Source organism: Mobula birostris, chromosome 22, assembly GCF_030028105.1.
Source record: "Mobula birostris isolate sMobBir1 chromosome 22, sMobBir1.hap1, whole genome shotgun sequence".
Taxonomy (NCBI): domain Eukaryota; kingdom Metazoa; phylum Chordata; class Chondrichthyes; order Myliobatiformes; family Myliobatidae; genus Mobula; species Mobula birostris.
This window is the reverse complement of record NC_092391.1, coordinates 2,666,305-2,692,574: the sequence shown is the minus strand read 5'-3', so window position 1 is coordinate 2,692,574 and position 26,270 is coordinate 2,666,305. Positions and strand designations below refer to the sequence as shown.

The 26,270-nt window shown below is 43.1% G+C and overlaps 1 protein-coding gene across 13 annotated transcripts in view; it reads right to left on the bottom strand.

Moving 5' to 3' along the window:
- rgs3a (regulator of G protein signaling 3a) overlaps positions 1-26,270 on the bottom strand; it is a 385,868-nt gene that overhangs the window by 3,709 nt on the left and 355,889 nt on the right. For 9 of the 13 annotated variants that reach the window (XM_072240592.1, XM_072240593.1, XM_072240595.1 and 6 more), the window contains 3 exons: positions 7,650-7,720; positions 1,992-2,093; positions 309-370 (listed from right to left, as the gene is read on the bottom strand). In XM_072240592.1, coding sequence (XP_072096693.1) covers positions 309-370; positions 1,992-2,093; positions 7,650-7,720 — 235 coding nt within the window. The other 4 variants (XM_072240604.1, XM_072240603.1, XM_072240602.1 and 1 more) reach the window with 4 other exon arrangements.

Here is a 26,270-nt window from a genome sequence, read left to right as displayed (position 1 = left end):
TTAATTATGGGTAATGTTTAAAAGTACGGGAATTGCATTCGTTATGATACTACCACGTGATATGTGCACACCTCGGCTTAAAGTGAATACAAACTACGACTCACATTCCGGTCTCTCTGCCTTTTCCTTTAAATTCGTTATTATGTTTCAGAGTTACATAAAATCTCCAAAACATAAGTCGTTAAATCCAGGCAACATCCTTGTAAATTTTCTCTGTACTCTTTCAATCTTGAAGGATTACCAATCAGAGGAGGCTGAGGACAAAACCAATACAGCACAGTGTTGGGAACATGGAACAAAGTGCTTACATTTATGGATGAGAAGCTTTTCCAAAGACTCTCCCCACTTCAAAGCTTCTTCACAGGAGGGCCTGCAAGTAAAAAGAACAATTTACTAACCAACACATCCATGCAATCTTTCACCGTATGCAGTGTCTGACCCTTCAGCTGACAGTGACTCATTTCTTGTGTGTCCCACAAAACAGCCGGAATGTCGAGCAATTCCTCAGCAGTAGTTCTGCAGTCATCAATGACACAATCAGAAACAAGCCTTGCTGGATAGTCAGTTATGAACTCAGCTTTAACAATTCTCCCAAGATTTACCGAGCCTACTTAGGAATTTTTTCCACAGCCCCTTCTCAATGTGGTTTATAGTAAAAGAAACCTTAGATCACACCAAATTCTTGCTTATTTTTCCTTCTACCTCCTGATCTGCACTCATGGCAAGAGATTTTGTGCATCATAGGGCTTGACTTCAACACTCTAACTGAAAACTATTGGCCAATATCCTGCGGGAGCTTTGCAGGCACATACAGATTTTCCTAGGCATGTTTCCAGTGCCCTTAAAAAGACGCAGAGCGGCATTTTCCTCGGGGGCTCACAGAGCTTGCTTTGTGCGAATACAATGAAATTCTCCTCCAGTGAGACAAACTCGGCATTCACAAAGAACCAGGATCAGGAATACTGTCACTGGCATAGGTTGTGAAATGTGTTGTCTTGTGGCAGCACTACCGTGCAATATATAAAATATACAAGTGATCATAACAAATGCACATAAAATAATCAAATCAGTAGTGCAAAAAGAGAGGGAAAAACTGAGGCAGTGTTCATTGGCCACTCAGAAATCTGATGGTGGAGGGGAAGAGACTATCCCTAAGTCACTGAGTGTGTGTATGTTCAGGCTCCTGTGCCTCCTCCTTGATGGTAACAATGAGAAGAGGACATGTCCTGTGTGATGGGGGTCCTTAATGACAGAGGCATTGCCTTTTGAAGATGCCCTCAGTGCTGGGGAGGCTGGTGCCCATGAGGGAGTGACTGAGTTTGCAACTTTCTGCAGCTTTTCCTGATCCTGTGCTGTGGCCCCTCCGTACCGGATGGTGATGCAAACAGTCAGAATACTCTCCATGGTAAAGCCTGAACTCTACCATGCTCACGGTAAATTCAAGACTGAAGATGGTTTAATGTCATTTCCAGTACACAAGTGTAAAGGAGATGAAATAATTGTTACTCCAGAATCGATGCAGCACAAACAAATCCTCAGTAAGATAAGGAACACAATAATAATAATCTCCAGGGTGCGCGAAGCGCAGAATCAAATATCGTTGTGATGATTGTACGCTCTATTATCAATTGTTTGGCGACAATAAAGTATAAAGTATTAAAAAATACAATATATATAAAAACATTAGATATCTTACATAGATTGATTGTACGTCCTAGAATCTGACCTCTGAAATCTGAACTAGGATTCTTTAAATCAAATAACATATCAACCTCTCTGCCCTCAGTGATTTAGACTGAGTGACCGCGGAGATACTGCCTCTAGACTTTGGCTATAAGGGGAGCCTCCACTTCCTCATGCACGACTCCTGTTTTATGTCATTACTGACTGGTGGCTGAGAGTGAGGATTCTTTCTCATCGGCCCTCTGAAACAAAAAGTAAATCAGAAGATCTGACGTTTACAGATTTGGGAATAAAAGTGTAAAACTTACTTAACAGTTTTGCTGACTTTGTCGAGCTTTGCAGCATGGGTTCCTGAGCTGGAATCATTGCGCCTTCGGAGAAATCCCAAACGGTTTTTCATATCTTTGGCTCTGTCAAAAAGAGAAGCAGAAGAAATGGTGAATACTGTGCGGTTCATTGGAAAATGGCTCTTTCTTCACTCAGTAACTCCACAGAAAGTGTATTTAATTTACTAAATACACAGGCACCATACTAAATTTACAGCCACAGGCACCAAACAGAAACGTCTCCTGTTACTGGAAGTGCAGAGTCTAAAAGGATCATCTTTATTCCCTATACACATTTCCATGGATTGGGAATTTGTTCTGGTGGGTAGGTCAGGGTGCAGCATGCAACAAAAGGCAACATTATAAAGAATACAGAATTATATACAAGTAAAGTTAGAGTTTAAAGCGTGGATATGAAATAAAATGTGTATAAATACCAGCACGTATATAAAATAATCCCCAAACTCTTATAAATTAAATAAATATTTATTCCTCACACTTTAGCCTCATCCAACAATTTCTGGGATCTTTAAACCTCAAGAACACAGGAAAGCTTACTCAAACATGTAAAAATATCTTGCTTTCTTTCTACATTTATTGTGGTTGGGTCCTTGACTCTGGACTTACTCTTTCAGGGTATGCCTTCGATGCAAACCCCCACCGGGGCCCGTACACTGCAGCAAGCTCACAAGCATTTCTGAATGGAACTCGTGCGGTTGTGGCTTTGACACATCTCTGAAAAATGGCATCTTTCAGAAGTGCTGGGTTTTTCAAGATACCTTCCTTCCTTTTAATGAATCACGTTGTCACAGTTAAGTAGCATTCAGTCTTTTGAACACTGGAATGAGAGGTTCTGTTTTATCCTTACAGCCTCAGAGTTTTTGGTCATTCCTGGGAGCCGTGGAAATGTCCTGTCTTTGTCTACCCTCCGGCCCGCAGAGGAGCTGACATCGGGACGGTGTGTGGTGAGCGGTGTGAATTCCAGTTCTGAGCTGAACTCGCTGCCTGGCTCATAGTATTTGCATTCAGGAAGTGGGAGTGACAGCCGTGTGTGCTCACAGTTTTGAAAGAGGAACATACTTGACTCAGAGCCTGTCAGCCTGCCGACTTATGAATAAAGCACAGTAATAACTGTAATGCTAATCCAGGAAACAAACTAAAACTATTCAGGTCTACACCTGTAACTGGTTGCTGTAGCAACAAACCAAATAGTTCTTTTGGCGGGAGGGAAAGGGCTTGTCATTGGAAGGATCCTAGAATTAGTTAAGTGAACTCAACATTTCAGAAACAGCTTTTCTCCCTCTGCCGTCAGGTTCCTGATTGGACAATGAACACGACCTCACTTCTTCATCTTTCTTCTTTCGCTGTCTTATTGAACCTCATTTAATGGATTTTTATACATATATTTATTCTTATAATTTATAGTTTTATAATTTACTATCTATTGCAATGTACTGCTGCAAAACAACAAATTACATGGCATATGCCAATGATATTAAAACTGATTCTGATTCTGAAAATTGAAACCAGCGTCAAACAACATCAGATTGTTGGCAATCTGGCAAATGACAGAGAAACTAAGTGAAAGGGAAGAATTTTGCAAAAATGTTTTAAAGATTAATAATACTGACCATATTGGGGTTGCTATTTTAAACTCTAATTTAAATAAATGCTTTATAATCTGCAAATACATTATTTTTGATATTAAGGAAGATTTAAAATATGCACAATAATTGTTAGTCACAAATTGATTTTGACTGGGGAATAAATTAAACATTACAAACACAAGAGATTCTGCAAATGCTGAAAACCTAGAGTAACACACACAAAAGGCTGGAGGTCAAGCAGCATCTATACAGGGGAATAGATGGCAAATGTTTTGGGCTGAGACCCTTCACTGGGACGGGAAAGGAAAGGGGAAGAAGCCGGAGTAGATTATGCCTGACCAGCGGGACTGCTCCAGAGCTTTGTGAATGGTAAAGTGCATGTTACCTTGTTCGGGGAAGGATCTCTGATCCCTGAGTCAGAGACACCATTACAGCCACCATCCACTCAACTGATCACTGGCCACACTGCTGGCAAGTGCGGCAGACAGAGTGACAACTCGTATTCTGGCATAACAGTGCAACCAGAAACTATTCTCAAAGCCAACAAGGTAAGTGGCAACACACACGAGATACTGGAGAAGCTCAGTAGGTCAGGTAACATCCATTCCGGCTTCATCCCCCGTCCTTTCCAGCCTGAAATGTCAACTGTTCATTCCCCTTCATAGGTGCTGCCTGACCTGCTGAGTTCCTCCAGCATTTTGTGTGTGTTGCTTTGGATCTCCTGCACGTGCAGAATCACTTGTGTTTAAGCCTGAGCAGTTAGTTTTTGTTTATATAAACTTACTACTCACTGCTTTTAACCAGATTATTATTTTTCATTTGAAGGGTAAATGGGCAACAAGATATTCTGTTGGCTGCTGTATTTACAGGAACCAGACCAGTATTCAGTTATCCGAACACTAACAAAGGATCCCACAGCAATCAATATAGTGGTCAACGGGAGGACTGGCATCACGAGACTTGGTTATAGCATTCAAACACGCAGACCTAGACAGACATCGCCAAAGTACGAAGGAAGCAATTCCATCAGGTAAGAGTTAATAACAAAAGATGAAAAAAATCAGTCCCTTCCTGTTAAGGGCACGGGATGACAGAACATAAGCTCAGTGGTGACTTTACTCGATACCGTACCTCCTCTACCTAATAAAGTGGCCACTGAGTGTATGTTCATGGTCTGCTGTAGCGCATCCACTTCAACGTTTGACGTGTTGTGTATTCAAAGATGTTTTTCTGCACACCACCCTTGTAACGTGTGCTTATTTGAGTTACTGTTTAAGTCTGGCCATTCTCATCTGACCTCTCTCATGAACAAGGTGTTTTTGCCCACAGAACCGTCACTCACTGTTTGTTCTTTTGTATTCTGCACCATCCTCTGTAAACTCCAGAGACTGTTGTGTATGAAAATCCCAGCAGATCAGCAGTTTCTGAGATACTCAAACTATTCCGAATGGCACCAACAACCATTCCACAGTCAAAGTCACTTAGATCACATTTCTCCCCCGTTCTGATGTTTGGTCTGAACAACAACTGAACCTCTTGACCATGTCTGCATTGAGTTGCTGCCACATGATTGACTGGTCAGATATTTGCATTAAAGGGCAGGTGTACAGGTGTACCTAATAAGGTGGCCACAGAGGGTAGAGAATAGAACAATGCAACAGGCTTCCAAATGGGATCGTCTGACAAAATCCATTCCCTCACGTTTTTCAGAGACACGGTCTTTAACAATTGTTCTGTTGAAATCTGATATACTTATAAATAAATTGACCTCCTGACTATCCTAATTCAATGCTAAAAATACATCAAATCCGCAGCAACAAAGCCCTCACTATTAGAATCTTTGCAGAATTCAGCAGAATGAAGTCGTATTTCTTGCTTTGAACACTAATTAGCCACAGAATTCCAAAACAATGTTATAACTGAAAGTTTCCCAGCACACTGAATATTAACGTTTAGATCAGCAAATAGTTAACATGTTATACTGTACTATAAATTTCACTCACAGTTTAACATCATAAATCCCTTAAGACCAAAAAAATAACCAGAAATTCATGATAAATAAACCATATTTAAATTCTAGTATGAATGTAAATATATTATAAATATAACTTCAGTTGTCTTCTTAGGATCTGGCTCCTACCTTTCAAGATATTTTTCAGAAAAGTCCACCATTGTGTGTAACATTTGGAGAACACTGTTGACTGGCTGTGCACCAGCGCAGTGTTTGGAGTTGGATAGTTGTCTTGCTGTCTCTCCCAGGAAGGCAGATTAAGTAGTAAGCGTGGGTTGGAGAAAGGCCAAAATATGAGCCAATCAGACTACAGCATCTGATAAAAGACTCCACAGTGGAGAACTAACAATTTCCATCAATATTTCCATTGTAGGGAAATTAATAAACAACTGATGACTATAGTGGGACATTTTGTGACTCTCTAACTGCTTTTCTTTTAATGTACAAAGACCATGGGTAAAATTAAACACCATGTTCTGGATTTGCGACCGAAGCCTGTTGATTGCTGGATATTGGCACCATCTATTGGTGCTCACCAGTAGTACATGACATACAAAACTGAAATATCAGGGAACATGACAAAATTATAATTTGAGTTTAAAACCCCAAAAAATCTTCTTGAATTGTTTTTTCAAACCTACTGGTCATAGCTGTAAGAAAAAAATAATTCCAGACCTGATAATGGTATTAGCCTCACTGTTTCTTCCCTCTATAGATGCTGCCTGACCTGCTGAGTTCCTCCAGCATTTGTGTGTGTTACTCAATATATTTTCTTTGTTTACTTTTCAAAGACTCTATTAAATACGTAAACCTTTCAGGGACAATTATATTGCAAAAATAAGCATCAGGAAATTACACTACCTCACTATTTTTTCTTTTTTTTGCTCTCTTTTTGCACGACTTATTTAATTTATTTTTATATATATATTGTATTACATTTATGCATTGCATTGTACTGCTGCTGCAAAACAACAAATTACACCACACGCAGTCTGCCAGTGTGATGTGAAACCTGATTCTGATTCTGACAAAGACAAGAAAAGAGCAAAGATACTATTTTTAAGCCTAGTTTTTAAAAGGCTGCCGACTTCACTCTTTTCCTGGTTTTAAAACCTGTCCATATCGAGAAAGACAGCTGTAAATGGTAGATTGATGCAGTCAAATGGCTTTGTCTAAAATGAAATTATTTTATTATCGATAACTGATCAATGGTTCCAAGGTCTTCCCTTTTGTCTCTGCATTTGATTGCTTTCATGAATCTGCTTCCGAACCCTTCCCTCGTGATTAGTGAACAGAGATCGCTGGAGACTAACTCTGACCCTTGATATAATACAGCAAGACTTCAGGATCTCACTTCATCCTTTCAGCCCCCAGAATGAACCTTTCCCCTCATCTCAGCTGTAATGAAACTCAAGATCCTTTGCAAAAGGTGTTTAATTTGGCCACTAATGGAGAATGGATTGATATTTCTGTGAATGCGTTTGCTCTTCCAACTTAAAGTATCAAATTACATCAGAGGAGCATTAGCTGGAAGTCATTTCCTCTGCGAATATTTAATGACGCGATTAGGAGACATGCTTTAAATCAAAATGAGCTTGCACCAGAATTTTCCTTGGTAGGAAAACATAACGTAAAGATGAGTTTACCCTGTTTAAATAGCAGTTCAATTTCAAGTGTACTGTCATCTGACTGTACATATATACAATCAAAGGAAGCAATGTTCCTCTGGACCACAGTGCACTCACAAAACATACATCACGTAAGCCAAAATATTACCATAAATACGTTAATAAACTATATTAGAAAATGCAGGTAGTGTGCAGCACAGGTACACAGTAAGCGGCTCACTATCCTAGTGATGAGGTCTAGGTGGAGGGCAGGGTATTCGTTAGTCTGTAGAAAAAATGATAAACTGTTTAAATACAAGAAGTTTTCTTCACAAATTAACAGGCAGGAATACGAACGGAAGGAACATCATGGTAAATAGAACACAGCGCCTCAGAGATAGAAGATTGGACTTACAGGTTCTTGGTCTTTTTCTTCTTGGAGCCATCATCGGCTTCACCAGCACAGTGTGAATCTGCTCCACTTAGCTGCCGAGAGAATAGGAAAAGAACAGTCTGCATCATGGGCTGAGGATTACAAGATTCCCCTGTCTTTTCTTCAGTTTATTCCAGATTTAATTCTGCCGACTTTAGATTTCCTCTGCCCACATTGTTTTAAATCATGTCACCGTTAGATTCGAGCCTGGCCTGGTCTGTTGACACACACACACCTGGGCATTCAACCTCGATCACCGGGTTTGGGAGAGATCTGTTCTCAAAGCTGGCAATTTTCAGTTTTGTCAATTTGACCAAATGCTTTTCCAACCTCAAAAATCCCTGGAATCACTCTTCCTACTTATCCCGAATACTAACTAATGGTAATGTGCTGGATTTCACATGATTGGCTGTGAGGCAGTGGGCGGCTCCAATTCCTTCCAGTAATACAAGATCCTGACTTCACAGCATTCATTTTTATAATCTTTTTCCTGCAAAGCTCGGCTGAATAACCAAATGAAAGCCAACAAACTCAAGAGATTCTGCAGACGCTGGACAATAACAGTTATAATTGTATGAATAAGTTTACAGGAAAGAACTTTAACTGTGGGATTCAAAGAAATACGTGTCTGGATTACAGCCGCAAAGCAAAACAAACTCCCCTCAGAAATGCAAAAGTTGCCATCATGTCCTACACAGAATAAACAGAAAATGTTCAGCTCGGCCAATCAATTCAGAATTTCCTTTTCTTCCTACTTATTCCACTCACCAGTTCTAACTCAATTCTTTCAGCTACAGCCAACATTCAACACTGTTCACTGTACAGCATGGAACTGGTCCTCCCAGCAATCCTCTCCCCACCTCAATTTAACCCCAGCCTAATTACTGGATAATTTAAAGGGCTAATTAACTTACTAACCTTTACGTCTTTGGACCGTGGGAGAAAAGCAGAGCACCCAGGGGAATCCCACATGGTTAAGAGGAGAACGTACAAACTCCTTACAGACCACGTCTGAACTCTGATGCTTCGATCTGTAATAGTGTTGCACTAACTGCTACACTACTGAAGTGCTGGATTCTAACTTCTCCCTCTTCTTGCCACTACCATTGGGCAGGAGACACAGGTACCTCAGGACCCACACCATCAGGTTTAGGAACTGTTACTACCCCTCAACCATCAAGCAAGGATAACTTCACTCACCCCAACATTGTACTGATTCCATTACCTACAGGCTCACTTTCAAGGCTCGAGAATTCATGTTGTCAGTATTATCTTTATTTTCTCAGTGTGTCTTATTTTGCACACTGGTTGTTTGTCAATTTTTGTCTGTCCACGTGTAGTTTTTCATAAAATTCTATTGTATTTCCTTTTTCTTGTAAATGCCTGCGAGGAAATGAATGGTAGCTTACACTATATATACATCAATAACAAAGTTCCTTTGAAAGGGCCACCGCACAGGATCAGAAACAGCAGTAAACTCTGCTGGCTCGATCATGGGCACCAGCCTCCCCAGAACATCTTCAAACGGCGATGCCTCAAAGAGGCCACATCCATCATTAAAGATCTCCATCACCCAGCACATGCCCCCTTCTCATTACTGCCATCAGGGGGAGGTACAGGAGCCTGAAGGCACACACTCAATTTTTCAGAAACAACTTCTTCCTCTCCGCCATCAGAGTTCTGAACGGGCAATGAATCCGTGAACACTACCTCACTATCTTTGCTCTGTTTTTGCACCACTTATTTAATATTTTATATACTTCTTCTTATTATTTTTTAATGTATTGTATTGTTCTACTAGCTCAAAACAACAAATTTTACAACATATGCCAGTGATAATAAACCAGATTCTGATTCTGAACTTTAACCACAGGCCCCAGACCACAGACACATTCCGCAGGTAGCTCAAATTCATCTGCTAAATTAACGAATCACTTCTCAGTCTTCATGGGAGCAGCATTGAGCCGGAAAGGAACGGTTATCAATATCTAGGTATGCAGCTCAGTTACTGACCGATCACCATACAGTATTCACTTAGTTAGCTGTGAGTTAGCGCGGAGGTTAAGAGTATAATGGAATTGATGTAAAATGGCTTGGTAACGCAACTGCCAGGCCCTTGACTGCGAGAAGCTACAGAGAATCATGAATACCAGAAATTCTGCAGATGCTGGAAATCCAGAGCAACACACACTCAATGCTGGAGGGACTCAGCAGGTCAGGCAGCATCTATGGAGGGGAATAAACAGCTGAAGTTTTGGGCCAAGACCCTTCATCAGGACTGGAAAGGAAGGGGACAGAAGCCAGATTGGGTGATAGGGGAGGGGAAGGAGGACAAGCTGGCAGGCGATGGGTGAGGCTAGGTGGGTGGGTGGGGGAGGGCGGATGCAGTAAGGAGCTGGGAGGTAATAGGTGGAAGAAGTGAGGGGCTGGAAAAGAAGGAGAGAAGAGTGGACCATGGAAGAGGGGGAAGGAGGAGGGGAACCAGAGGGCGATGATGGGGAGGTGTGGAGGAGAGAAGGAGTGAGAGGGGATCCAGAATGGGGAATGGAAAAAGAGAGAGGGAGGAGTGGGGGGAGAAATTACCAGAAGTGGAGAAATCATTATTCATGCCAACTGGTTGCAGGCTATCCAGATCTCCAGCACCAACAGAATCTCATGTGTTTCTCATTTTGCCTGTTCATTTTAATATAATGTGAGGGCTTGGGGATCAAGTTGTAAGTTACAGACATTTCTTCAGAAGGGACTGCGTTCTAGTTCCGCACACCAAGGTAACATTTACAATTGAGGAAACAGTGGAAGGAAGGACGTAAAAAGCAAGGTGTGTTGTTTCTGCCTAACATGGAAATCCCACTGGGGACAAGCCAGCAGCTGACGTCACGATGTCACACTGTTACCTTAGAAAGGATAAAGATTCAGCATTCCAAGATTGTTTAATGTCATTTCCTGTACACAGGTGTAAAGGAGAACAAGATTATTGTTAATCTGGATCTGATGCATCACAAAAACCAGACCATAAGAAAAAGAACACAATAATAAAAACACAAGAAATATAAATACAGAAGATAGCTCACATACAGAGATTGACTGAATGCCTATAAAGTGACGCCAGTCTGTACCCAAGGTGACTGACGGGAAATAATCAAGCAATGGTGGAGATACGGGGCAGAGGTGTTGATCATCTTGGGGAAAGTAATTGTTCTTGAATCTCCTGGTCCTGATGTGGGTGCTACGTAGCCTCCTCCCTGATTGGAGCGGGGCACAAAAGTAGTGGATATGGCCCAGTCCATCCCAGGTAAAGCCCTCCCTACCACTGAGCACATCTACATGAAACACTTGCAGGAAGCAGCATCCATCATCAAGGAGCACCACTACCCAGATCATGCTCTCTTCTCACTGCTGCCGTCAGGAAAGAGGTACAAGAGCCACAGGACCCTCACTACCAGGTTCAGGAACTGTTAGTACCCCTCAACCATCAGGCTCCTGAACCAAAGGGGATAACTTCACTCACCCCAACACTGAACTGTTCCCATGAACTCACTTTCAAGGACTCTTCATCTGATGTTCTCGATACTTACTGCTTATTTAATAGTATTATTATTTCTTTTTGTTTTTTGTATTTGTTCCTCCCCCCCCTCACAGAGAGACTGAGGTCTGACTGCATGATGTCTCCCTCCCTCTGTGTGCAAGCAATGATTGTTTCTCCAGCTTGCCGTCTGTCTCCTCTGATTTCCTGCCATTTATTGTAGAGGTTTTCTACATATGGAGTTTAGGAAGTCTTTCAATACCTGCCTTGTAACAGTCTTATTCACACAAATATGTTCCCTTTCCTCCCATTGTCTTTCAATATTCTAACTCCATTCTGTACCGGCCAATCCCCATTCTCACTTCTGAATAAAATTCTAGGGACCAGAAGCCAGCCTGTGTTTTTGGTAGCTTTAATTGTGACTGTACACTTTGTTAACGTTGGCTGCCATGCTAATTCAGCAATTGTCCAGTTTGATATTTTGTTTCCTTCAATACAAAGTAAATTTATTTCAAAATTCCAGCATCAATGGAAGGAATGATCAGTCAATGTTTTAGCACAAGACTCTTCATCAGGACTGGTCCTAATGTGATGCAGAGTACAGGCCCGCAGACCATCTTGGGTCAGATGTTTAACCTACTCCAAGATCAACCTAACCCTAACCCTCACCCTCACCTACCACCCTGTCAGCCTCCACGTCCAGCATGTCATTCTTCACAACTTCTGCCCCCTTCAACAGAACCCTCCCACCAAACACATCCTTACCTCTGTGCCACTCTCCACCTTCCACAGGGATTGCTCCCTCTGTGAGTCCCTCGTCCGTTCGCCCAGCCCTCCCAACCTCCCTCCTGGTGCTCACCCCTGCTAGTGGAACAAGTGCTGCACTTCTTAAACATCTGAACTTCCACAGAAGTGTGGTGGAAAGTATATTGACTAGTTGCATCATCGTCTGGTATGGAAACACAGTGCCCCTCAATGGAAAAGCCTACAAAAAGTAGTGGGTACAGCCGAATCTATCACAAGTAAAGCCCCCACCCCCCACCACTGAGCACATCTACACGGAGTGGTGTCTCAGGAAGGAAGCAACCCCCACCACTCTGGACCTGCTCTCTTCTCACTGCTGCCTTCAAGAAGAAGGGATCCCTGTAGCCCCTCACCACCAAGCTCGGGAATGGTTATCACCCCTCAATCATCAGGCTTGTGAATCGGAGGGGATAACTTCACTCACCCTAACACTGAACTATTCCCACAACCTGTAGGCTCATTTTCAAGGACTCTTCATCCATATTCTCGATAGTTATTGCTTATGTTATTGTTATTATTTTTCTTTCATTTTGTGTTTGCACAGTCTGTTGTCTTTTACATGTTGGTTGTTTGTCTGCCTAGTTGGGTGCAGTCTTTCATTGATTCTATTGTGTTACTATTTACTGTGAATGCCCACAAGAAAATAAATCTCAGGGTTGTATACGGTGACGTATATGTACTTTGATAATAAATTTACTTTGAACTTTGAACCTGCCTCAGCAAGGACCTGGATCCATTGCAATTTGCCTATCACTACAATACGTCAACGGCAGACGAAATTTCAATGGCTCTCCACACGGCTTCAGACCACCTCGTTCCACACTCTGAGTGAAGACGCTGCCCCTCAACGTTCCCCTTAAATATTTCACCTTTTGCTCTTAACCTATGACCTTTTGTTCTAGTCTCACCAACTTCAGTGGAAAAATTTATCCTGATGAAGGGTCTTTGCCCAAAATGTTGGCTCTTTATTGATGCTGCCTGACCTGTAGCAAAGCCCACCCTTGTTGACAAACAACCTGCACTTGTGCTGAGTCAGTTCCAGTACAGTCACACGCTTGCCGTCAGCTTCCACCACAACGGTGAAGAGCACAGCTGCCTCCGTCACAGGGAAGCAATGCCGCTGTAGAGGGCATTATAAATAGATCACATATTTCCTTCCCCATTTTTATTACAGGTTGTTTACCTAGAAGCGTAATCCCTAATGGAACACAATGCAAGTCAACGTAATATCTCTATCCATGTGATACCCTATATTGTTGGGGAGAGCAGGGACACTTCACATCACAAAATACCCAATGATTCAGTCAAGTGCCCAGCCACAACCCTGACCTCCATACCCCGAGACCATCTGCTGTACAGTTCTTATCTGTAGCCCCCACCCAGTTTTCTGGGGCACTTCCCAACCCTGCACTACCTTCCATATTCCCGACTTATTTCAAAGCTTAAAGTTAAAATTCAATTTATTATCAAGGTACATATGTGTCACCACATATACTCTGGGGATGGGCATTCACAGGAAAATAAAGAAATACAATAGAATCAATGAAAAACTACGAACACTGATAATCAAATGATGTGCAAATACAAAGGCTCATAACAATAAAAATAAAACTATGATTATGTTTTCTGTGTTTGCACAGATTGCAATGAAATTGATCACATTTGTTAGATTACATTGAAGCAAACAGTGAAAGGTGCCCGTGGTGTCAATTCAAATCAGCGAAGATTGTGATGGGAAGTTTCGCCATGTTTCTGGTGCCAACATAGTGTGCCCACAAGTTACCCACCCTACCCAGTATATTTTTGGAACATGGGAGGAAACTGGGGCACTGGGGGGATGTCAGAGATATGATTTTTACACAGTGTAGTGGGTGTGTGGAATGTGCTGTCAGGGGTGGCCACACAGGCAGATAATAAGACCATAAGACATAAGAGAGTTCAGCCACTCGGCCCATCGAGTCCAGTCTGCCATTCCATCATGGCTGATTTATTATTCCTCTCAACCCCATTCCCCTGCCTTCTCCTATAACTTTGACAAGCTTACTAATATAAGACCATACATTAAGGACATTTAAGATTCTTGGGTAGGCACATTGACAATAGAAAAATGGAGTGCTATATGGGAGGGAAGTGTTAAATTAATCTTGAGTTGATTAGAAGATTGACACAACATCATGGGCCGTAGGGCCTGTACTGTGCTGTGCTGTGCTGTACTGTGCTGTGCTGTGCTGTGCTGTACTGTGCTGTGCTGTACTGTGCTGTGCTGTGCTGTGCTGTGCTGTGCTGTGCTGTGCTGTGCTGTGCTGTGCTGTGCTGTGCTGTGCTGTGCTGTACTGTTCCATGTTCCTCTGTCCCATCCCCAGACAGTGCTGGAGACTTGACAGTGATGCCTCAATTCTACTTGGACCAGATGATAGATGCAATTATGACCATTTGGAACACTCAGTGCCTTGCAATCAGAAATCTTTTGCATTCAACTGGACGGAAAGAAGTTTCTTTACTTAATTACACAAACCTACAGCTGCAACTCTGTGAAACTTACATTCAGTGTGATTTTATTTAAATCAATTGGTCGATGATGAGGTTCAGGAATAATGACAGGGAGATGACAATCCGCTTTAACTCAGCCAGTACAGCCAAGTGCAAAGTCACTGGTAGAGGAGAGGATTGTTGCCAACTGGATCATGCACAGAATGCTGGAAGTGAACTGCTCGGTAGCTCGGGGAATTAAATGATTGAAAGATCAGACTGCTGTAATGGGCCGGGGGGTGGTGGGTGGGGGAAGACAATGCTAACGATGCAACAACCGCAGCACTCAGATTCCAGACATTTAAACATTGCAGAAAGCAGACAAGTGCACGGAAATGACACTGTTCATTTGTGGCATTCAGAACTTCTGCAAAAACTCTTGGAAACACAAGTGAAAGATCAGGTGTAAAGCATTCAAAATTCTCTATGTAGCCTTGTTTTAAACTGCTTGGACTACAGGGTGTAAGCTACAAGGATAGGTCGGACAAATGGGAGGTTCTTCCAGGAGCGTCGGAGGTTGATGAAATCCCTGATAGAGGATTTTAAATTAGGAGAGGCAGAGAAAGGGTAGACAATCAGAATTTTTTACCCAGGGTGGAAACAAAGGACATAATTGTAAAGTTAGTGGGGTGGGGGGGTGATGTTTAAAGACAACATGAGGGACAAGTTTTTTATGCAGAGTGGTGGGCACCTGGAGTGGAAACAGGCAGTTTGAGGCTCTTATACAGATCTATTAATATAGATAGATAGATAATGTATCGATTCCAAAGGAAATTACAGTGTCACAGTAGTATTACAAGTGCACAGATATACAAATATTAGAAGAGAAGCAGAGAATAAAAAATAAGTTACCTCAAACTATCTAACAGGAGGGGGCCATCTGGGGGCTCTCTGACAGTGGTGTCTGAAAAGAGGATGCTGCCCAAGTTGCATGTCATCTTGGACAATGTCTCCCATCCACTACATAATGTACTGGTTGGGCACAGGAGTACATTCAGCCAGAGACTCATTCCACCGAGATGCAACACAGAGCGTTATAGGAAGTCATTCCTGCCTGTGGCCATCAAACTTTACAACTCTTCCCGTGGAGGGTCAGACACCCTGAGCCAATAGGCTGGTCCTGGACTTATTTCCTGGCATAATTTACACATTACTATTTAATTATTTATGGTTTTATTATTAATTATTTATGGTGCAACTGTAACGAAAACCAATTTCCCCCAGGATCAATAAAGTATGACTATGACTATGACTTCCCTGGCTATAGGTTGACTCATTATGGAGCCTGATAGCCAAGGGTAAGAATGACCTCATATCGCACTCTTTGGAGCAGCACAGTTGCTTGTTACTAAAAGTGTTCTTCTGTTCAGCCATGGTGGCATGCTGAAGGTGAGAAACATTGTCCAGAACTGCCAGGATTTTCCGTAGGGTGCTTTGTTCTACCACAGCCTCCAATGTTGTCCAGTTTGACCCCTATAAGAGAGCCAGTCTTTCTAACCAGTTTATTGAGCCTGTTGGCATCACCTGTGTTGATGCCACTGTCCCAGCACACCACCGCATAGAAGATTGTACTGGCAACAACAGACTGGTAGAACGTGTGAAGGAGGGAGCTGTATACTCCAAAGGACCCTGTTAGAGGTGTAGAAGATGATGAGAGGCATTGATCGTGTGGATAGTCAAAGGCTTTTTCCCAGGGCTGAAATGGCTAGCACAAGAGGGCACAGTTTTAAGGTGCTTAGAAGTAGGTACAGAGGAGATGTCAGGGGTAAGTTTTTTACTCAGAGAGTGGTGACTGCGTGGAATGGGCTGCCGGTGACGGTGGTGAAAGTGGATACGATAGGGTCTTTTAAGAGACTCCTGGACAGGTACTGGGAGCTCATAAAAATAGAGGGCTATGGGTAACCCTAGTAATTTCTAAAGTATGTACATGCACAGCATTGTGGGCCGAAGGGCCTCTACTGTGCTGTAGATTTTCTATGTTTCTATGACCTCAGTCTCCTCAGGAAGTGGAGGTGACTCTGGTCCTTCTTGTACACAGCCTCTGTGTTGGTGCTCCACTCAAGTCTGTCATCCATGTGCATCCCCAGGTACTTGTAGGTTCTCACCACATCCACGTCCTCACCATCAATAGTAACAGGGAGCAGTGCTGGCTTAGTCTTCCTAAAGTCCATCACCATCTCCTTTGTCTTACTGATATTGAGTTGGAGATGATTCAGCCCGTACGATTTGACAAAGTCCGCCACCAGGGCCCTGTATTCATCCTCCTGTCCTCCTGTTATCCATCCAACTATTGCTGAGTCATCAGAGAATTTCTGCAGATGACATGACTCCGTGTTGTATCTAAGGTCCAAGGTAAACAGGGTAAATGGGAAGGGAGCCAGTACAGTCCCCTGTGGGGCCCCAGTGCTGCTTACAGCCATGTCTGACACACAGCTCATGTGAAGGGAATGAAGGGATATGCATGGTACACAACAGGAGGACATTTGCTATAAATTGGCATCAAGACCAGCACAACATTGTGGGCCAAATGGCCTGTCCCATGCTGTACTGTTCTACGTACAGCAGCTCCATGCAGCAATGCATCAGGAAATTATCCCTGTGAGCCTTTGGGAGGTTTCTATAACTGAATTAAGCTAAGAATTCTGAGTGTTTAATACAATTAAATAATTGTTCTTGTTATACATTATGCATCCAAATTGCTAACATATGAAGTATTTGATTAAAATTAAAGATTTCTTAATGCATCAAATGTGCAGGAAATATCCCTCAGTTATTAATTAGAGTGGAGTGGATTCCGATTAATTGGGCCACCGGCTAATTGGGCAGCTACTTATTTGGGACAACATTTAAAGAACAAAAACTAACCAAGAAATTTATTTGGGACACTATGCCACTAAACTAGGACAGGAGACTGTTGTTGAACTATTTCTAACTTGTCATGTGCACTTGTGTGGCTGTTTAGACAGAGCGAGCAGTTTTTAAATAGTGTCAGTTGTGTGTGTTTGTGTTCAAAAAACAGTGATCTTTGTCACTGATAGTTAGTGAAAAATAAGCAGTAAGACAATTCAGAACTGTTTTGCTCACTGCGGTTTCAAGCATTCATGCTTGGAGATACCGGAAAAGGCCAGGAGTGAAAATGAAACAATTTTATTACTTCAACAAGTTAGGACCTACAAAAAATTTGAAGGTATCGACAATCACCTTGCATGCTATAATGAAAATGAGGATTTGGAGGATGAAATCATCAAAAGTATTGTATGAAAGCAGTCCAGTATCTGATCTAGATGTCAGTACTGATTTTATTAATTTGCAGACAATCAAAGAACACAGCAGCGTACACTGGATGAGTTCCTCCATCGATAACTATTAGGAACTAGTACACAGTTTTATCGTGTTCTAATTTGTTCTGTTGTTCATTTAAATACATAATATGTTGCTCAATTAAATGCTGGTTTGTGTCTTTTTTACACCTTTTTTCACTATTTCCATGAAACTTCAGCTAACTGGGCAGCCACTTAATTGGGCCCAAATGTACTGGTCCCAATGTGTTCGAATTAGAAGGAATCCACTGTATTTTTAAAATGTATGAACATTTAACATCAATCCAAAGGAAAATATTTTGACCAGAATTGTAAACAGTGTTGTTGCCGTGGGTGACCCACTCCTCATGTTCTATGTCTCGGCCAATGAGGGCAGTTGCCTTCTTACCTACCATCATCTGTCCCGAGATGTTCAAAGCCCTGTAAACTTGCACTAGTCTATTGTTCTGCACTAATTAGTATCCTACCATTCATTGTTATACACAACAGATTCTGCAGATGCACACACACAAAATGCTGGAGGAACTCAGCAGGACGGGCAGCATCTATGGACGAGGAATGAGCAGTTTCTGTTTTGGACTGAGACCTTTCATTAGAACTAGGAAATTATTCATTCCCCTAATGTGCAAAAATAAATTTTCTAATCACGATGTAATCTGTCTGGAGAGGAACTAACAGCTGGCATTTTGGGAAGGGTCTCACCCCAAACTGTCCACTGTTTAGTTCCCTCCATATAGATGCTGCCTGATTTGCTGAGTTCCTTCAGCATTTTGCGTGTTTCTGGATTTCCATAATAGAAACATAGAAACATAGAAAATAGGTGCAGGAGTAGGCCATTCGGCCCTTCAAGCCTGCACCGACATTTATTATGATCATGGCTGATCATCCAACTCAGAACACCGCCCCAGCCTTCCCTCCATACCCCCTGACCCCCGTAGCCACAAGGGCCATATCTAACTCCTTCTTAAATATAGCCAATGAACTGGCCTCAACTGTTTCCTGTGGCAGAGAATTCCACAGATTCCCCACTCTCTGTGTGAAGAAGTTTTTCCTAATCTCGGTCCTAAAAGGCTTCCCCTCTATCCTCAAACTGTGACCCCTCGTTCTGGACAACCCCAACATCGGGAACAATCTTCCTGCATCTAGCCTGTCCAATCCCTTTAGGATCTTATACGTTTCAATCAGATCCCCCCTCAATCTTCTAAATTCCAACGAGTACAAGCCCAGTTCATCCAGTCTTTCTTCATATGAAAGTCCTGCCATCCCAGGAATCAATCTGGTGAACCTTCTCTGTACTCCCTCTATGGCAAGGATGTCTTTCCTCAGATTAGGGGACCAAAACTGCACACAATACTCCAGGTGTGGTCTCACCAAGGCCTTGTACAACTGCAGTAGTACCTCCCTGCTCCTGTACTCAAATCCTCTCACTATAAATGCCAGCATACCATTCGCCTTTTTCACCGCCTGCTGTACCTGCATGCCCACTTTCAATGACTGGTGTACAATGACACCCAGGTCACGTTGCACCTCCCCTTTTCTTAATCGGCCACCATTCAGATAATAATCTGTTTTCCTATTTTTGCCACCAAAGTGGATAACTTCACATTTATCCACATTAAATTGCATCTGCCATGAATTTGCCCACTCACCCAACCTATCCAAGTCACCCTGCATCCACTTAGCATCCTCCTCACAGCTAACACTGCCACCCAGCTTCGTGTCATCCGCAAACTTGGAGATGCTGCATTTAATTCCCTCATCCAAGTCATTAATATATATTGTAAACAACTGGGGTCCCAGCACTGAGCCTTGCGGTACCCCACTAGTCACCGCCTGCCATTCTGAAAAGGTCAAGTTTATTCCCACTCTTTGCTTCCTGTCTGCTAACCAACTCTCCACCCACACCAATACCTTACCCGCAATACCATGTGCTTTAAGTTTGCACACTAATCTCCTGTGTGGGACCTTGTCAAAAGCCTTCTGAAAATCCAAATATACCACATCCACTGGTTCTCCCCTATCCACTCTACTAGTTACATCCTCAAAAAATTCTATGAGATTCGTCAGACATGATTTTCCTTTCACAAATCCATGCTGACTTTGTCCGATGATTTCACCGCTTTCCAAATGTGCTGTTATCACATCCTTGATAACTGACTCTAGCAGTTTCCCCACCACCGACGTTAGGCTAACTGGTCTATAATTCCCCGGTTTCTCTCTCCCTCCTTTTTCAAAAAGTGGAGTTACATTAGCCACCCTCCAATCCTCAGGAACTAGTCCAGAATCTAACGAGTCTAACGAAGGGTCTCAGCCTGAAACGTCGAGTGTACCTCTTCCTATAGATGCTGCCCGCCCTGCTGTGTTCTACCAGCATTTTGTGCGTGCTGCTTGTACTCTCGTTAGACTCAGTGTCTAGGTCACTTGATTTAGCTGGTTTGAACCGGTCAGAGTTGAAAAGAACAAAAGGCACAAGACAGAGGGCAAAGGTCATAGAGAATACTGGTTATAGCCCTGGACCACAGTCCATAAAAAGGTGACCAATGTCAGTCAGGTGACCTCAAAAATGCAACATTGGAACCTAAAAGAAGTATTTAAAAATAAGGAGCTTCAAATGCAAGGCAGCAACAACTCTCCGGAGACCAATCATCGTCACAGACATGCAGAGATTGGTGAGGATCACGTGGCCAGTGTAAACTCCTCTTCTGGGTATTTCCTTTCCTATTCTTTGATTGCTCAAGGAGGCTCAGAGAAATTTAGAAGGAGTGCATGCAGGTATTGGGTTGTGTAAGTTTGTGTGCTCTTCAGATGAGACAACAAAGATACTTGTCAGTAAATACAGATTCTCTCTGCGCCTCTCTGAGCATTATTACTAAGGTTACATAATAAATTTGAACTTGCCGATGTTTCTGTGGTCTCCAAGCATGGCTCAATAAATACCATAAAATGCAAGGGAGTTTGAACTGGTCTCCACTTTAGACAATTATCCAGTCACTGACAAATCACCTTTTGCTCTTTGCTTTCTCCATTAACTCCACAGTTCCCATGAGCTTTAACTCTATTGAACTAACTCACTGTCTGTTCAAAGACGTTGCATCTAAATTCTCTCCAGTTATTTTGGGCTCTTGTCACTCTGCAATGATCCCCATGAAATTCATCAAGGTGACAGTTCCAGCTCTGACATTTGAATATTTTTTTTTAAATAAACACTCAATTACTCCTTTGATGCCTGAGGGTTGCACAATCAAGACCAACAGCCATATTAGGTCTTCATCCCATCAAGTCTGCTGCTCGGGAACTAGAGGGGAGGGGTTTAATGGGGATCTGAGGGGCAATGTTTCCAGCCGGGGTGTTGTGGGAGTCTGGTCTGAGCTGCCAGAGGAAGTGGTTGTGTTGACGTGGCTACAACATTTAAAGGCACTTGGCAGGTAGATGGACAGGAAAGGTTTAGAACAGATGTGCCCCAATTAACAGGTGGAAATGCTTTTGATAAAGAGGATTAAATGTTGAAAGTAATCTCAAAAGGAATGAAAGTTATTGATTTTCTTTGTTTTTTGAATACTTTGTAACACCATCTCCAGCTCCGAACAACAGTAAATAAATTTGATGAAGAAAATGTCACGGACTCCATTGTCACAGAGTCTGGTGATAAATGAGAGGATATAACAGCAGAGATTTTCTCTTTCTGTCAGGGAAAGCAAGGTCAACCTGAGATGTGGCCTGTGGTATGTGATTGAGAGGAACAGGTGATTCGGGTTTCTCATTCTCTCCCAACTGCTGAGGTTTCAGCTTGCGTCACGTTTGGGTTTGATCTAGATTAAGCTGTAGAGGCTGGCGTCTGAAGTTCTATTATTGTTCTATCATTCACAAATGAGGCCAGAACCGGTGGTATTGTGGGCAGTGAGGATGCTTGTCTTGGGTTTCAACAGGATCTAGCACAGCTGGGAAAGTGGGCAAAGCAATGGCAGGTGGAAATTAATTCATACAAGTGTGAACTGATACATTGTGGGACTCTTCATCTCATGTTCTCAATATTTATTGCTTATTTATTTATTACTATTGCTTCTTCCTTTGAACTTGCACATTGAGGTCTTCAGCACTGGTTGAATGCCCAAGTTGGGCAATCTTTTATTGGTTCTGTTATGGTTAATATTCTATAAATTTATTGAGTGTGCCCACGAGAACATATGCACAAAGGAAAAACAATAACAGTAAACACAAAATAATCTGCAGATGCTGTTGTCAAAGGAACACTCACAATGCACTGGAGGAACTCAGCAGGTCATTCAGCATCAGTTGAAAAGATTAGTCGACGTTTCGGGCCGAAACCCTTCGTCAGGACTGAAGGAAAAACTTTGGGGAGGGTTTGAAGAATGCTGGTAGTTGAAAAAAACAGTAATTTGAAAGACAAAGGGGTGGGGGAGGGGAAGCAGGGAGGTGATTGGCAGGAGAACAATGCGCAGTAGTAGAAGGAGGCAGAACTATGAGGGAGGTGATGTGAAATAGGGATAGAGGAAGGGAGGGGGAGGGAATTACCGTAAATTGGAGAATTCTATGTTCATACCAAGGGGCTGGAGACTACCTATACGGTATATGAGGTGTTGCTCCTCCAACCTGAGTTTAGCCTCATCATGGCAGTAGAGGAGGCCATGTATGGACATATCTGAATGGGAGTGGGAAGCAGAGTTGAAGTGGGTGGCTACGGGGAGACCCTGTCTGTTGTGGCGGACGGAGTGGAGGTGCTCGATGAAGCGTTCCCCCAATCTGCGTCGGGTTTCACTGATGTAGAGGAGGCCGCACCGGGAGCACCGGATGCAATAGATGACCCCAACAGACTCAGAAGTGAAGTGTTGCCTCACCTGGAAGGACTGTTTGGGGCCCTGAATGGTGGCAAGAGAGGAGGTGACACCTATAACAGTGTATTAGGATTAAATATTTTTACTGAGCACATTAAACACGGTACACACTGGGCTACTTACAGTGCAGGAGCGATGAGCTGGGCCCGCTGAATCAAAAACGTGTGCACTTGAAAGTCCACGCCAAAAGAGAGAGCCCTCCACAGCCCACTCTGTGTGTAAAGAAAACTTGCCCCTCACATCGCTTTTGATTGGTTGCATGCCACATTCTCATAATCAATCTGGTACAAGCTTAGTCTTTATCAAAGTTAAACTTATTATCAAACGACATATTTGTTACCATCTGCTACCTGGAGATTCATTTTTGTAAGCATTTACAGGAAAATAAAGAGATACAATAGAATTTATGAAAACTATACATAACAAAGAGTGACAAACAACCAATGTGCAAAAGAAGACAAATTGTCCAAATAAAAAAATGTCAACATGAGTTATAAAGTCCTTGAAAGTGAGCCTATTCAAAGTTCAAAGTAGATTTATTATCAAAGTACTCTATACAAAGTCTGAAAAACAAGCAACGTGGTTCAACATGGTAGGGATCACATCTAAGAGTTGTGATCTGATGTTTTAGTTGTCCAAGTTAGTTAGATCACACTATGTGTAATTGTGTGCAGTTCTGGCTGGCACACCTACAGAAAGGATGCGATTAAACTAGAGAGAGTGCAAAAAAGTTTCACAAAGATGTTCAAGCAACACACATCAAAGTTGCTGGTGAACGCAGCAGGCCAGGCAGCATCTCTAGGAAGAGGTACAGTCGACATTTTGGGCCGAGACCCTTCGTCAGGACTCAGCCCGAAACGTCGACTGTACCTCTTCCTAGAGATGCTGCCTGGCCTGCTGCGTTCACCAGCAACTTTGATGTGTGTTGCTTGAATTTCCAGCATCTGCAAAATTCCTCGTGTTTACGTTCACAAAGATGTCGTTGGATTTGGAGGGCTGAGTTATCCGGAGAGATTAGATGGGCTGTGTCTGTTTTCATAGAACACAGAACATAGAACAGTACAGCACAGCACGGGAACTGGCCCTTCAGCCCACAGTGTTGTTCTGACCCAATTAAATTAGCAATCAAATGGCCAACTAAATGAATCCCTTCTGCCTACACAATGTCCACATTCTTCCACTTGCCTCACATTCACGTGTCTATCTAAAGCTCTATACCACCACCCCAGGCAGTGCATTCCAGGTACCCACCACTCTCTGTGTAAAACCCTCGCCCCTCACACCTCCTTCAAAATTACCTCCTCTCACCTTAAATGCAAGCCCCCTGGTATTAAACATAACAGCCCTCTGCTGTTATGAATGGACCTCTTGTATGATAAAGTGAACTCTTGGCCTCACAATTTACCTCATTATGATCTTCTACTTTATCATTCACCTGTACTGCACTCTTCTGGTAGCTTTTAAACTAGGGGGAGATTGTTGGGTCAAAGGGATGTGATCTTGGTAACTCACAGTAAACCAGGGGGAGATTGTTGGGTTAATCTTGGTAACTCACAGTAAACCGGGGGAGAATGTTGGGTCAAAGGGATGTGATCTTGGTAACTCACAGTAAACCAGGGGGAAATTGTTGGGTTAGTCTTGGTAACTCACAGTAAACCAGGGGAGATTGTTAGGTCAATCTTGGTAACTCACAGTAAACCGGGGGAGAATGTTGGGTCAAAGGGATGTGATCTTGGTAACCCACAATAAACTAGGGGAAATTGTTGGGTCAAAAGGATGTGAACTTAGTAACTCTTGGAATCAAAGGAACGATCATGGACTGAGTGGTAGGGCTTTGGCTCATTCGGGCTTGGGTGATAACGGGTTGAGGTGAGGTAAGTTACCTGTGAAGAATAGAAAGAGGAAGTATGTTGTGAGGCTGGTGTTCTGTACTGGCTATCAGATGTGAGAAGATCGGGAGACTCCCAGCCTCCCGGTCGGCCATATCTGCACCAGGTGTGTCGAGCTGCAGCTCCTTAGGGAAAGGGTTAGGGAAATGGAAATGCAGCTCGATGACCTTCGTCTGGTCAGGGAGAGTGAGGAGGTGATAGAGAGGAGCTATAGGCAGGTAGTTACACCGGGGCCTCAGGAGACAGATAAGTGGGTAACAGTCAGGAGAGGGAAGAGCGGGAGTCAGATACTAAAGAGTACCCCTGTGGCTGTACCCCTTAACAATAAGTACTCCTGTTTGACTACTGCTGGGGTGGGGGGGGGGGGAACGGCCTACCTGTGGGAAGCAACAGTGGTCGTGCCTCTGGCACAGAGTCTGGCCCTGTGGCTCAGAAGGGTAGGGAAAGGAAGAGGATGGCAGCAGTGATAGGGGATTCTACAGTTAGGGGGTCAGACAGGCGATTCTGTGAATGCAGGAACAAAACATGGATGGTAGTTTGATGCCTAGGTGCCAGGGCCCAGGATGTTTCTGATTGCGTCCATGATATCCTGAACTGGGAAGGAACAGCCAGAGGTTGTGGTACATATGGTACCAACGATGTAGATAAGAAAAGGGAGGAGGTCCTGAAAACAGACTACAGGGAGTTAGGAAGGAAGTTGAGAAGCAGGACCTTAAAGGTAGTAATCTCGGGATTACTGCCAGTGCCACATGACAGTGAGTATAGGAATAGAGTGAGGTGGAGGATAAACGTGTGGCTGAGGGATTGGAGCAGGGGGCAGGGATTCAGATTCCTGGATCATTGGGACCTCTTTTGGGGCTGGAGTGACCTCTACAAAAAGGACAGGTTGCACTTGAATCCGGGGGGGACCAATATCCTGCAGGGAGATTTGCAAAGGCTACTGGGGAGAGTTTAAACAAGATTCCCTGGGGGGTGGGAACTGAACTGAAGAGACGGTGGAAGGGGCAGTTTGATCAGAAATAGAGAAAGCTTGTAGACAGTGCGAAAGGGAGGATAGGCAGGTGACAAAGAAGGGACGCGCTCAGACCGATGGTTTGAGATGTGTCTATTCTAATGCAAGGAGTATTGTGAACAAAGCGGATGAGAGAGCGTGGATCAGTACTTGGAGCTATGATGTTGTGGCCGTTACAGAGACTTGGATGGCCCAGGGGAAGCAATGGTTACTGCGAGTGCCAGGCTTTAAATGTGGAGGGCTGTCAGAGGTTACAGTGGGACATTGATAGGATGCAAAACTGGGCTGAGAAGTGACAGGTGATGTTCAACCCAGATAAGTGTGAGCTGTTTCATTTTGGTATGTCAATTATGATGACAGAATATAGTATTAATGGTAAGACCCTTGGCAGTGTGGAGAATCAGAGGGAACTTGGGGTCCGAGTCCATAGTACACTCAAAGCTGCTGTGCAGGTTGACTGTGTGGGTTTAGAAGACATACGGTGCATTAGCCTTCATCAATCATGAGATTGAGTTTAGGAGCCGAGAGGTAATGTTGCAGCTATACAGGACATTGATCAGACCCCACTTGGAGTACTGTGCTCAGTTCTGGTCGCCTCACTACAGGAAGGATGTGGAAACCATAGAAAGGGTGCAAAGGAGATTTATAAGGATATTGCCTGGATTGGGGAGCA